We start from the raw sequence: 12,477 nt of genomic DNA on the forward strand, positions 1-12,477 counted from the left end.
AGCTCTGCTGAAGAAGTGTACTATTTTTTTTCCCACATTTTTACTTGGTCCATATTTCCATAGGAGATGGCTTCTCTCAAGTGGCCTGCACCTCAAGTTGAAGCTTTTGTGGGTCCTTTTCCGGTTCACAAAGATGATTGGAATCATTCACTTTCAAAATCTTGTTGTGAACATGAGTCATGCCATAAATCATATCGTTCGGGTAATGATTGGTATGGTTTCAGAATTGTTGGGATTTGTCCCACATTGGTTAATTATCTCCTCCAAAACTAGTATATAAGCCTGGGCGGCCTCTCCACTCTTTGCCAATTGGTTTGGAGTTGGATGCTTTCATTATTTATCCTTAGTATGTAAATAGTTAATTAGTTAGGACCTCATTGTAATTGTTGTATCTTGCGTTATATATATACCCAGTTTAATGAAAGTTACCCTAATTTTTGGGTCTTCCACATTTTTAATTTGAGTTGGATGCTTTAACATAGTATCAAAGCTAGACTTTCGGAGGCTTTTCCCCTTTGTTTGTGCCATAGTTGCACTTTGTTTCATTGTGATCCATGTGTTTCAGATCCTTTGTTGACCTCTCCACGTGCGAATCGGGGATCGCACATGCGAGAGAGTGTTGGAATTTGTCCCACATTGGTTAATTATCTCCTCCAAAATTAGTATATAAGCCTGAGCGGCCTCTCCATTCTTTGCCAATTGGTTTGGAGTTGGATGCTTTAACAAGAATACATTTATCCAGTGATGAACGGATTCTAATCAAGTGTGTCACAAATAAATTTGTAACATAAATGGACTCTGAAACCGTACTTAATGATACCTGATCAATATAATTTTTGGAATGGCTTATGGTCATGGTGAGATTTTAAGAGTTAGAACAATTCCGGTCATCTTTGCAAACCCAGGAAGGGAGCACAGAAACCTCAACATGAGGTGTAGTCCAGTTGAGAGAAGCCATCTCCTTACCATATCTCTCAAGTCCTTTCATTGCTTTTTACCTGTAAGAAGATAAGTTTGCTGCATTCATACATCATATAATGTGATGGCACAAATATGCTACTATTTCAAAGATTCTTCACCATGGGGCTCTACGGCAAAAGACGCAACTCAAAATCCTAAACTCTAAATTCGAGTAATGTCATGATTTATCCAAGGTAGTTAACTTGATCCAAACGCTTCTTTGCAGTAAAGATAATCCTGTCTCTTTGATTCATACTCGCAATTAATGGAACGTAGTTACTTGATCTAAACGCTTCTTTACTACTGAAGCGAAGATAGTATTGTTTCTTTGATTCATGTCATCCAAACATAGCCCACCGTTGATGCAATGTGCCATAATTACAAATCTTCTGGACATCATCAACCAAGTCTTCTAAAGTTTGTTTTTTTGGAGCAGTCTAGTCAAGTTGATTTGACATAGTTAATTTATTTTATCAATGCGAGCCAACTTGATGGGATCTAATCATAATTTTGCTGTGCATTTGTGGTTTTTGAAATGGAGAGGTTAGAAACCATTTGATATGTCTGAATTCCACATTCAAACGTGCGATCAGTTCAACACATTTCTTATGTACCCAACAGTTCCTATTGGATCCCTCCCTCTGGACAGAAATTTGGCACTTACCTTATGAGCTGTAAATGGCTCACTCATCCACGGACACACAAAACGAATTGCTAAAACACAACTGAACGGATGAATAAAACGATGGTTAGAGAATTGTCCAACTTAAACTATAGATCAAAAAGACATAACGTATAACGAAGAGCATAACCATTACTAATTATTCTCGTGCACAGTATTTGAGGAACGTTACCTAGTGTATTGTTGTTAGTACACTTTAAAGGAACTATAGGATCAACCATAGAAAGTTCTCACAAAAAATTGAGCCATTTTCCAGCAATCTATGTAGGAGATATTCAGCCTTGAAATTAGCAGGGCTGCGCCCTTTACTGTAAGAGAGACATTAACAGTGCCCTACAAGTGCTTGCTAATGAAAAAACTAGGGCAAATCACAAAAGCAAAGGCAATTAGCAAGTACCCGTTCTGCTTCACCTGAAAATCATGTGGAGCCCACCGGAATCATCTTTACGGCCGCGGCAATGGGCATGCCAAGGAATCCAAGGGAAACACTCAAGAACCATTGTGGCAAAGTGAGAGGGCAAGTGTTTGCGAAAGTGCCCAGAAATTCGATGATAATAATTTGGAAGAGGACCGTGCAACTGAGTACTGCCACGAATACATAGTTATCTAGAATGCCTTTGAAAACGTTGATCTTTTCCATCTCTCTGGAGCTGACCTCATTGAAAACCTGCACAACAAATCAATATTATGACATAACTTGAAATTTTATACGATATTCATTGACTTTGTTTCAGGGAAAGCTCACAATTAAATACTAACACTTACCAAATCATAAACAGATCACTATTAAAAATTATGCGTCGGCCAATCGTAAACCACATTAGAAATAACTGCAAGTTTTCATGAACGAAAACTTCCACATTTTGCCTCAGAATGCAGGTAAAAGCCTTCTATCAACTTCACAGTAATATTTATCATCATTTTCTTAGCTTCAGGGGGATTTATTAAGGAAAAAATCACATCCAAAGGGGAATAAGTAGGTTTATTAATAGGATGAGTTGTCATGCTGACTTTAATATTGGACATTGTTGGGGCTATAAAAGGTGAAAGAATCGTTAGTGTAACTTTTTACGGAAACAGAACTAATATAAGCTTTTACAAGTAGTGAATGCAGGCAGCATAAGGAAGTACAATACTTCAACTCTTGTAGGGAAAACAGACCCTTAGGTAGTGTTTGGTTGGCTGGATTTTGGGAAGGAATGGAATGTCATTCTTGGCCTCACCATGGAATGGCAATTCACCATTGGCGATGGTGAATTGCCATTTTTTAGCAAATCAAGCATCACAATGAGCACTTCCAAGGAAACGACCGTTACATTCCAGCTCATTTCAGTGAATCAAACATTGCCTTACAGTTCAAAGTTCACACACATCAAGAAAAAGCAACCAAAATAATAAAAGCTGTACTCAATTACTCAAAATGTCTCAAGAGTTACCTGACAAAAGACAAATGAGTTAAAAATAAGAGTGTTTAGAGTCAGATTAGAATCCGGGCTGTCAAGACGAAAGACTCCTTTTGCCGTTTGGAGATACCATATGATAACAAATTGATACAAGGACTGTCCCAAGATATTCCTCCACATGACATTACTGATGAAGTTCCCTTTCCTTCCAACAGGCGCCCGCTTCATTAAGTCATCATTAGGAGGTTCAGTAGCTAGCGCAAGTGCTCCTAGTGTATCCATGATCATATTGACCCATAGAAGCTGAACAGCAGTGAGAGGAGCACTTCCTGAAAGCACAGCCATACATGAGGGGACACAAGCATAAGCTGAATACTAATCAATTTTGCAGAATTTTTTTTCCATAAACTGTTTCTAAAGTTTGAAACAACCATCCTTTCTATATTGTATTCTCATTTTCTACTGCATATGATTCTTGTGATAAAAAGATGTTCCCCCAGAAATACTGTACATTCTCTTTCATTAAAATTTTAAGATCGAGTTTTGAAGATCATTATCCAAACCAGTTTCTTAAAAACAACACACAAAACTGCTTTGATTACTGTAACTGAACAGGTCAGGATGTTCAAGGAAATCTGATAAAGAGGGAGCTTAAAACTTGGATAGTTTACCTGTCAAACAAGCTGAAGAAAAGTTGACGATTAGGGCAACAACATTGACTGTCAGCTGAAACTGGACAAACTTTTGAATGTTCATGTATACCGAGCGTCCCCATTTGGCCACGGTTACAATTGTGGAAAAGTTGTCATCTAGAATTATGACATCAGCACTCTCTTTAGCCACCTAGAAAGTGGGAGCGACATCAACAAAGCCAATCCAATGGAAAGAAATACAATGGCTTCAAGGGAGCGTGTTTACTCTATAGTTTTTCTTGTTTGAAGGGTTATGAATACTGTTATCTATGGTTCCTAGTACAAACTTATCAAGTTCAATTGTCCATCTCAATCAAGATTCTAGCGCATAAAAGCTATTTACTGCCTATGCAGTTTTGTCTGAGATGGCAAAGAGGCTCACAATATAATCAACTATTCTCTCCATAAGCTACACAATGAAATTGAGTTTACCAAAATATTTCCAAAAGTAAACAAGCAATAGCACTATGTTTGGTTCAACAACCCAAATTTGCAATGGTTATGTGAGATATAGATAGGTTATTGCTCCACAAACAATCATCACACGGAAAAAATATAGACAACTCAAAATGACAAGAAAACAATTATCAGGGAGAGGAGAGTAGAAATCACACGTTTCCGTTCAGTTCCGTGCATTCTGGCATTCGCCTATATCATGGTTCTACTCCAGAATAGCTTCCTCAAATTCCAAATATGTCACAGAGGAACACCAGAACCAAACACCCAAGAAACAAGAAGAGCAAAGGCATATTCAGATAGTAGAGTAACTTAAAAGCAAAAGTAGAAAATCTGGTACCACATTGGGCAAAATGGTCCAAAATAACAGCATAACCAGATAGTACAGTAACTTAAAAGCGACTATATTAAATCTTGTACCAACAAGGGCAAATTTTACAAATTAAAGGTAAGGCAGTTCCTTCTGCCACTCCGCAATGATATCTATTCAGCTTCTAAACTCATATGAAGCCACAAGTTTAATAAAATTCAGCATTTAATTAACTCAAATTGATATCATACCATCCCATCTCAACTTGAAGCCATGTTTGTTAAATTTAGCAGCTGGTATTGAAGATAATGACAAACGAAAGAACAAGAAAGTCCTAAGATGTTATAAACTGGCAATCCAGCCGCATGAAAAGGAGAATCTATACTTCTATAAATAAGAGTAAAGCAGAACTTAATAATCACCTCAGTCCCTGCGATACCCATAGCAAGCCCAATATCTGCTTCATGAAGTGCTGGAGCATCATTTGTGCCATCTCCAGTTACTGCAACAACTTCTCCTAACGTTGTTCGCAAAAATTTAACCAGGGTATGCTTATCTAATGGAGAGGATCGAGCCATAACCTGCAAAATATCACAACCTATGAGATATAATGGTTGCACATTTCTAAATAAATTTCTGCTCCATGCACAATTATCACCTTTATCGGCAGGTTTCTTAAGACTGAATGAGTTTCTAAGGTACCTAATGGCATCTTTGGCACATAGCGGTACATAAGTTGTTATATGTACTTTTTATTTTCCCATCTACTAAATTCAATGGAGTTGCTTTCAGCACGAGTTTCAAGGACCAAATACAATAGCAGCTTCATCCTGACTGCAGTAATACAATTCTTAAGTTTAAAAGCTGCAGCAGGGGAGAAGTTCGTTGCACAGATGACAGACCGGGCCCGTTTTGACCTAAGAAAATTAACCTTTTCCAGGTCTTGCCCAAAGGAAGATAGTGCATGCTTTATTGAAGAATGAATTCAAAAGCAAAGTCCCAACGTATTATATGCCTAAATGGTCCCACAACTATTTTTTGCTAAAAAAGGGGCCCAAAGCCCAACAAATGGTCTCGTCATCGATGATTGTGGATGTCAATTTCAGAACCATTGGGTCCTTTACAATCATTCCTATCCAACTTTATTTACAAGAAACCCCAAAACAATGCCAGCATGATGCCATCACAAATATAGAAGCACCTGAATTTTGGGTATGAGTTCAAGCAACTCCTCCTCACTCTTCATGCGAAATTCTGGGCCTTCAATGGCGACACCCTTATCAGTCAAGATACCACATTCTCTAGCAATTGCCTTTGCGGTGTTTATGTTGTCTCCGGTGACCATCCGCACAGTAATTCCAGCTGACCTACAAATTGCAACAGACTCTTTGACTCCAGGACGGACTGGATCTTTAATTCCAACAATTCCTATACAAGTATAACCCTCAAAGGGAACAGCACCTTCGGCACAAAACTCATTTCCCATTTCTTTATAAGCAAGGCATAAAGTCCGAAGAGCTTCATTAGCAAAAAGTTCAATTGTATCCTTGAGGTGATTGGTGGATACCTCATTGAGAAGAACAACCTCACCATTCAAGTCCATAACTTTGTCACACGCCCCTAAAATTATTTCAGATGCACCTTTACAATGTGCTATGAAACCTCCTTCCGGAAGTTCCAAAACTACCCCCATCCGCTTCTTCTCAGAATTGAATGGTTCAACTTTCACAAGTTTTGTCTCTTGTCGTTCTGCTTTGAAATCCCCACCAAGAAACAGCCCAAATTCCAGTAGAGCCATTTCAGTGGGGGTTCCCAACACTTCAATTTTGTTGTCCTTATTCTTAACTATGTCTCCCCCCGTATTGTTAAATATGGATTGAATTAGCATTTTCAAGGAAGAATCAGGAATCTCAGAGCAAAAGGTAGAAGTATCCATAGAGCTACTAACTTCTTTTATTTTTCCACCAATGCACGCTCTTACAACAGTCATGTGGTTAGTAGTTAGTGTTCCAGTTTTGTCACTACAGATACAAGTGGCAGACCCCATAGTCTCACAAGCAGCTAGATGGCGAACAAGTGCTTTGTCATTCATCATCTTCTTCATGGCAAAAGCAAGGCTCAAGGTCACAGCTAAAGGCAGTCCCTCAGGAACAGCAACCACAACAATTGTAACTGCAATAGCAAAGTATTCCAGCATTTCCAAGGCATCCTCTCCCGACCAATTCCAGTGGGATCCTTCTTGCAGCTTACGGCTAAACAAGCCTTGCACCAAAACAGAAAACGTAATAACAGCGAAAAACAAGCCAATTTTCCCAATAATAGTGGCCACTCCATTTAGCTTAACCTGCAATGGGGTCTCATCGTCTCCTCCTTCAGTAAGGGTAGCCATTAGTTTTCCCCATTGGGTTCTCATCCCAACTGTGGTAACAAGCATTTTACACGATCCATCTTGAACTTTAGTTCCAGATAGGAGAAAAGGGTTTGCAGCAGTCACATTAACTGGCTCACACTCTCCTGTTAAGCTAGATTCATTTATCAACAAAGAAAATCCAAAAACAAATAGTCCATCAGCTGGGACTTGATCTCCAATAGAAAGATGAACAATGTCACCAGGGAGCAAATCATATATTGAGATCTTTTGCCTGTATCCATTTCTAGTGGCCTGAACTGTAATTTTTTTCTTCTCCTTATCCAAATCCTTAAATTGCAGAGATTGCCTATAATCACTTGTAGCAGTGACGAATACAACCAACAGGATGCTTGCAACAATTCCAAGTCCATCATGGGCCCCCTTTGGCCATCCTTCCATCGTTATGCCAACTACTAGAGATATAAAGGCACAAACACCAAGTATCATGAGAGTTGTATCCTGGAGAGCTTCCCAGACAAAAACCCAGAAACCCTTGGGAGGGATTTCAGTGAATTTGTTAATCCCATAAATTCCTTTTCTTTGCCTAAGTGACTCTTCAGAGATGAAAATACCATTGGTTGTTGATGTGGAGAGCTTGTTTGCAATACCCTCAACTCCTCCATGATCTCTCAGCTTTCTAACATTATGTCCTTCCACAATGGATCCTAACTCATTGGCACAGATATCAAAACCCGCAGATTTGACTTCCTCTGGAACCGTGTAAGTTATACCTGAATGCATTTCCATGAAATTAACATGAAAAAAGCAAAACAAATTCAAACTTCTTGTTTCAGCACATTCAAAAGAATTTTACCCTGGATGAACTGAAGGGCAGCTTGTGAAACCAACACTGCAATTCTGAACTTCTCCTATGAAATTGAAGAGTAAGAGACTAATAAGTGACCCAAAAACAACACAATAACTTTTCATAGCTTTTTCACCCTTTTCCCGGTATTTTATTTTCCCCAAACAGCAACATTTTCATAGCTTTTTCCAAAACGCACGTAAATGGTCCCTTTCTCACAGCCAGTTGATGCTGTCCTCTCACTAACTTTGATATTTAGTTAATTCCATGATTGAAAGCTAGCTGGATTAGCTCTATCCCAAAAAGGGCCTAATGGAAGTTTAAGTTAGCATATACAGTTTTTATAGTAACAGAAATTCAAAAATCCACACATTTTAACTAACTTCTTTTAAGGCCTATACCGATGCATCCAGGACATTATATACTCGATAGCAATAAGAATTGGATTAAGCAATTAGCACTAAATTTTAGTTCTCAAGAGGGGCACTTTAGAAAGTTAACAAACTGGTGTTTTCACTTGAGTACTGAATTGAATAACTGGCACAAATTAGGGTTAATCTTTTATCACTCAATTAGATACTGAAAAAACTAGTGAAGCTTGAAACTACAAAAACAGCTTCAAACCACCACAAGCTATTAATTGAATTATCAAAATAATAGATATTTCAAGAGCCAAGAAGTTGCTAGAATTATGTGAGAAGATGTCTTAACTATAGAGAGGGGCAAAAAATAAGTACCCCAATAGCAGGAGGTATTTTTCAATTCTGGTCATAGCCATTGGAGCTGCTCACCTAGGTTGACTTTATTAGAGGTATGAAATAACGATTGATTTGTACCCATTGCAGCCACTCACCTAGCTCATAGTGCTTACTACAAAAGGCCACAAAACAACCTTGTAAATCACTTAAAACCCAAACCTTCTAAAACCAGATCATTTTAGATTTTAAGTGGTTTAAAAAGTTGCTAAGGCCACAAAACAATTATAGATTTTAAGTGATTTAAAATTTAGTTCCAAAAGCATCCCAAACCCTCTAAAACCAGATCATTTTTCAGCTCCCAAAAAAATTATGGGTTCGAAAATCTTATGGAGATTTTTAACAAATCCACATGATTGTTCTTAGATTTAGGGATATGATGCCGTCAAATCCTTATTCCTTTAGTCTTTGTAACAATTTCAAATATTATAAAAAAAAATGCCGTTCAATAAAAAAAACTTTTTTAAAAAGCTATAATCATAAAGCCTACGCATAGATGTTTTTGTCAACAAGCACTACAAGTATGTAAAATTCCAAATGTGGCAACAATGTAAAATCACATTTGGAGAGCCGATGATATTTCCAATTGTGGCATTCAAATAATGACAAGTTTCAACACCATGATTGCCAAGAGGTCTTTGGTCCAACGGCATCAGGAGTGCACTTAGGTTCTAGGAGAATTTAGATCAGGAGGTCAACTCCTCTCCAAGGTGCTAATCAAACAATTGGGGTGTCCTATAAACTGAAAAAACTGGACCAACCAGACCAAACCGGTCTATTTGGATTGGTTCTGTTGTTTAATGGAATGGTTCTGGTTCTAAAAAAATGAGAACTGGATATTTTGGCTCGGTCCCTAGTTCCATAATTGGGAACCGATATTCGAACCAAACCGGACTGTTATATACACACACACACACACTTGAAAACTGTGTCATTAAGTACGTTGCATCTGTGATTATACACATTTGCAACAATTTTGTGGACAAATTCAGTTTTCAAGATTAATGAAGCTGTTGCAATTATTTTGCGGTCTATTTTGTTAGCTATTTTAAAGAACTAGAGGTATGAAAATTCATGTTCTTTTTTTGGGCAATTTTTGAATGCTACCATGGTTTAGAACTGGAATCGAAACAAACGGACTGGTCTAATGGTTTGGTTTGGTTCCAATAAGTGCAACGGTTTGGTTATGGTTTTCAATTCTTCAGATCCTTTAGATATGGTTTGGTTCCTGAATTTCTATAAAAACCGGTCCAATTCGGATCATGTACACCTCTATCTAACAATACTAACTTTCACCAATCAAATAAAAAAACGCCGATGACCTAGTTATATCTCCATTTTTTTCTCTCCGGGACCAACAGAAAACAAAAATTCGGGGGAGGTTCAGAGAGAGACCTGATTGGAGCGTTGAATAGCGCGAGCTTCGAAACGCTTAGAGAGATTAGCAGTGAATCGAAACCTTCTTTTACGATTCTTGACAATCCAACAGAGCTTCCTCCATCTCTGAAGCGCCTCCTCCGACGAATTCTTCGCCTTCACTTCCCCAAAGTTCTCGTTCAAGTAGCTCTCCATCTCCTTCAACAACCGAAAACCAAAACAAAAACAAAAACAAAAAAAGTATTACAGAAATTGGAGGAGTTGAGAATCACATCCCCCACGCTTTCTGATCTGGTTGACAGATCAAAAGATGTCGCATGTTTCGTTTTTCAATCTTTGGTACCTAACCAAGTCACGTAATCGGCGAGCGCGATAGTGAAAACTCCATTAAAAAACATCGCGACCTACTGAAATTCACGGCGGCAGGAATTAAGAGTTCGAGTACAGAACGCGAATTGAAAGCGGGAATATATGAGAGGACATAACCTACTGGGGAAAAGGCAGTGGAACAAGACTGCTGTTGACTACAGCGTACGAAGTCTTTCTTCTGTACTACTGTTGTATTGTCTTCTTGAGTAGACTTCTCTTGTCCTTCTTCGGCGGTCAATTGCAAGATCTCGTCCTCCTCCTTCCTCGAATCCCTAGAGAGAGAGAGAGAGAGAGAGAGATTTTGAGCGGAAAAGGGGAGCGGCTGCTGAAGTGTTTGCTGCGTGTCTGAAACCCTCTCTGGGCCGTTCGGTACATCCGGACGGTCTAATACATTTTTGAATGATTCAAATTGAAATCATTTCTCCTCTCATTCAGCACTTTCTTTTTTTTTTTGTCCTCATCAAATTTGAACCATTCAAAAATATAATAGACTGCTCCGATGCGCTAAACGGACACCACGTGATACCCACCAGACGCGCGGGAAATTTTTCCTGGATGGTCAGGTCTTTTCGTTGAAACGATGTGAAATTGAGAATCAAACCAGATCTTTGACAAGGGTAAGTTTCACTGCACTGCCTTCTGATTTTTTTACTCGGCATTCCTGCACCATACACAAATAACACTCCCACCGTCACATTTTGTTGGGCCTGTTACGTTTAATACTTTATAAAAAATTGTCTATATCTCATGATTTATAATTATATTTTTTATAATTTACCCGGCTATTGGGTGCATTGTTGCACTGGTTAATATTTATGAATTTGCATTTTTTTAGGAAAATAATTTTACCATTTCTTTTTTTGTTAACGTCATTCTCCTATAAGTATATTTTTTGTTCAAAAATATACTTGCAGTATAGTGGCTTTAACAAAAAAAAATGAGCGCCAAAATCAGCAATTTTTTTTATGCAAAAACTTTTTGCTTTTCTGACCTTTAAAAGGGACTGCATTTAGGAAATTGACTGTACTCTCTTCTCAAAGAAGGCAGAGAAGGAGGGGCAGCCCACATGTGCGAGTGCAAATTTGTAAAATGACAACTTTGCCCTAAAATAATGTATCGACCTTTTTCACTTTAAAATTGAGATTGAAAAGTTAAAAAAAAAAAAATACATGTTCATAACTTCTAACACGGTAACACTTGAAGCCACTTCTGTAATTTTTTTTTTAATAATTTAGGTGTTTGAGTCAACTTTTTTTTTAATAACACAGGTGTCTGAGCCAGTTTTTACATATCTCGACTAATTTCGGAAGACCAATTCTACTGCCCACTTGCTATGGTTTTAATTAAAGGTAACGCCAAAAGAATTGATAACACCTAAGAGGTTTCGAACATGAAACCTTAAGAGAGAGCATTACTCCCCCACTCCACTCTCTCTCACAAACCAGTCCACTAGGAGAAACAATATAAGGGGTTGGTCAGAATTATTCTTTTCTTATTCAGATTTTGAATTCCTGTTGTTAAATAGTAGTAAAAATTATCTATAACTTATTATTATTCTTAACATTATTTTAACATATAAATTTTATTTTTTTATTTTTTTTGAGTCCTCTTGTCTAAGAGAATAAAAAAATAACAACTTTATTTATGTCTTAATATTTTTTGAATTTATTTCATCGATACAACATACAAATTTCTGCAAAAAAATTTATTTAATTTTTTTAAATCAGTTTGATTCCTTTGATTGTCAAAATAAATTTATTTGATTTTTTTTATTTAAATAAACTGACGTTTTTATTTATTTGATTTAAACTTATTATACAAACTAAAAATTGTACAAAATTGTCAAATATTTTTCTGACATTAACAATTTTGACAAAACTGTTGTACTTGGTGGGCACTTTCCCCGCTTTAAATAAAAAATGTTACTTACCAGTCTATTTGACAATTATTTTTGTCTATTCATATTTTGAATTCTTGTTGAGAATCAAATTGTCAAAAATGTTAGTTTTGTTATTACTTCCAAAACTAAGGGCAACCGTGTAAAGAAACCCATCAATACTAGCTTATGTCATTGTTATTGGTCTCCTGATATTGAATGGAAGTACTTATTGGAAGATGGCTATTGGGACCCATATAATCGGTGCTACTTAGAGCAAGTACATCAGATTAGGTAAAAATTGAGCCAAAATTCCCCAGTGAACAGAGCACATTTTTCCTTTTAACTACTCATATTTCTTTCAATACTATATCAATACTAT

General features: G+C 37.3%; 1 protein-coding gene across 5 annotated transcripts; it reads right to left on the reverse strand.

The window, feature by feature from the left end:
• Window positions 1-734: 734 nt before the first annotated feature.
• Window positions 735-10,582, reverse strand: LOC131328780 (calcium-transporting ATPase 1-like). Of its 5 annotated transcripts, none has more exons than XM_058361680.1 (8): window positions 9,869-10,330; window positions 7,728-7,782; window positions 5,705-7,644; window positions 4,926-5,084; window positions 3,717-3,888; window positions 3,079-3,374; window positions 2,054-2,309; window positions 735-998 (listed from the first exon to the last, which is right to left on the reverse strand). In XM_058361680.1, the coding sequence occupies exons 1-7, from the start codon at window positions 10,043-10,045 to the stop codon at window positions 2,061-2,063; spliced, it is 3,048 nt and encodes a 1,015-aa protein (XP_058217663.1). In that variant the 5' UTR covers window positions 10,046-10,330; the 3' UTR covers window positions 735-998; window positions 2,054-2,060. The 5 variants fall into 5 exon arrangements, with proteins under 5 accessions (XP_058217663.1, XP_058217659.1, XP_058217661.1 ...); XM_058361676.1 differs by lacking the exon at window positions 735-998 and adding an exon at window positions 10,341-10,582 and having other exon boundaries at window positions 1,750-2,309; window positions 9,869-10,048; XM_058361678.1 differs by lacking the exon at window positions 735-998 and adding an exon at window positions 10,337-10,522 and having other exon boundaries at window positions 1,750-2,309; window positions 9,869-10,045.
• Window positions 10,583-12,477: the final 1,895 nt, after the last annotated feature.

The sequence above is a fragment of the Rhododendron vialii genome, chromosome 6a, assembly GCF_030253575.1.
Source record: "Rhododendron vialii isolate Sample 1 chromosome 6a, ASM3025357v1".
NCBI classification, from domain to species: domain Eukaryota; kingdom Viridiplantae; phylum Streptophyta; class Magnoliopsida; order Ericales; family Ericaceae; genus Rhododendron; species Rhododendron vialii.

Excerpts from the sequence above, each read along its gene's own strand:
- LOC131328780 (XM_058361680.1), bottom strand. The coding sequence starts at position 10,045 with ATGGAGAGCTACTTGAACGAGAACTTTGGGGAAGTGAAGGCGAAGAAT. Across the intron at positions 5,085-5,704 it reads AACTCATACCCAAAATTCAG|GTTATGGCTCGATCCTCTCC; the intron begins GTGCTTCTATAT and ends GATATTTTGCAG. Across the intron at positions 3,889-4,925 it reads TGGGTATCGCAGGGACTGAG|GTGGCTAAAGAGAGTGCTGA; the intron begins GTGATTATTAAG and ends CCCACTTTCTAG.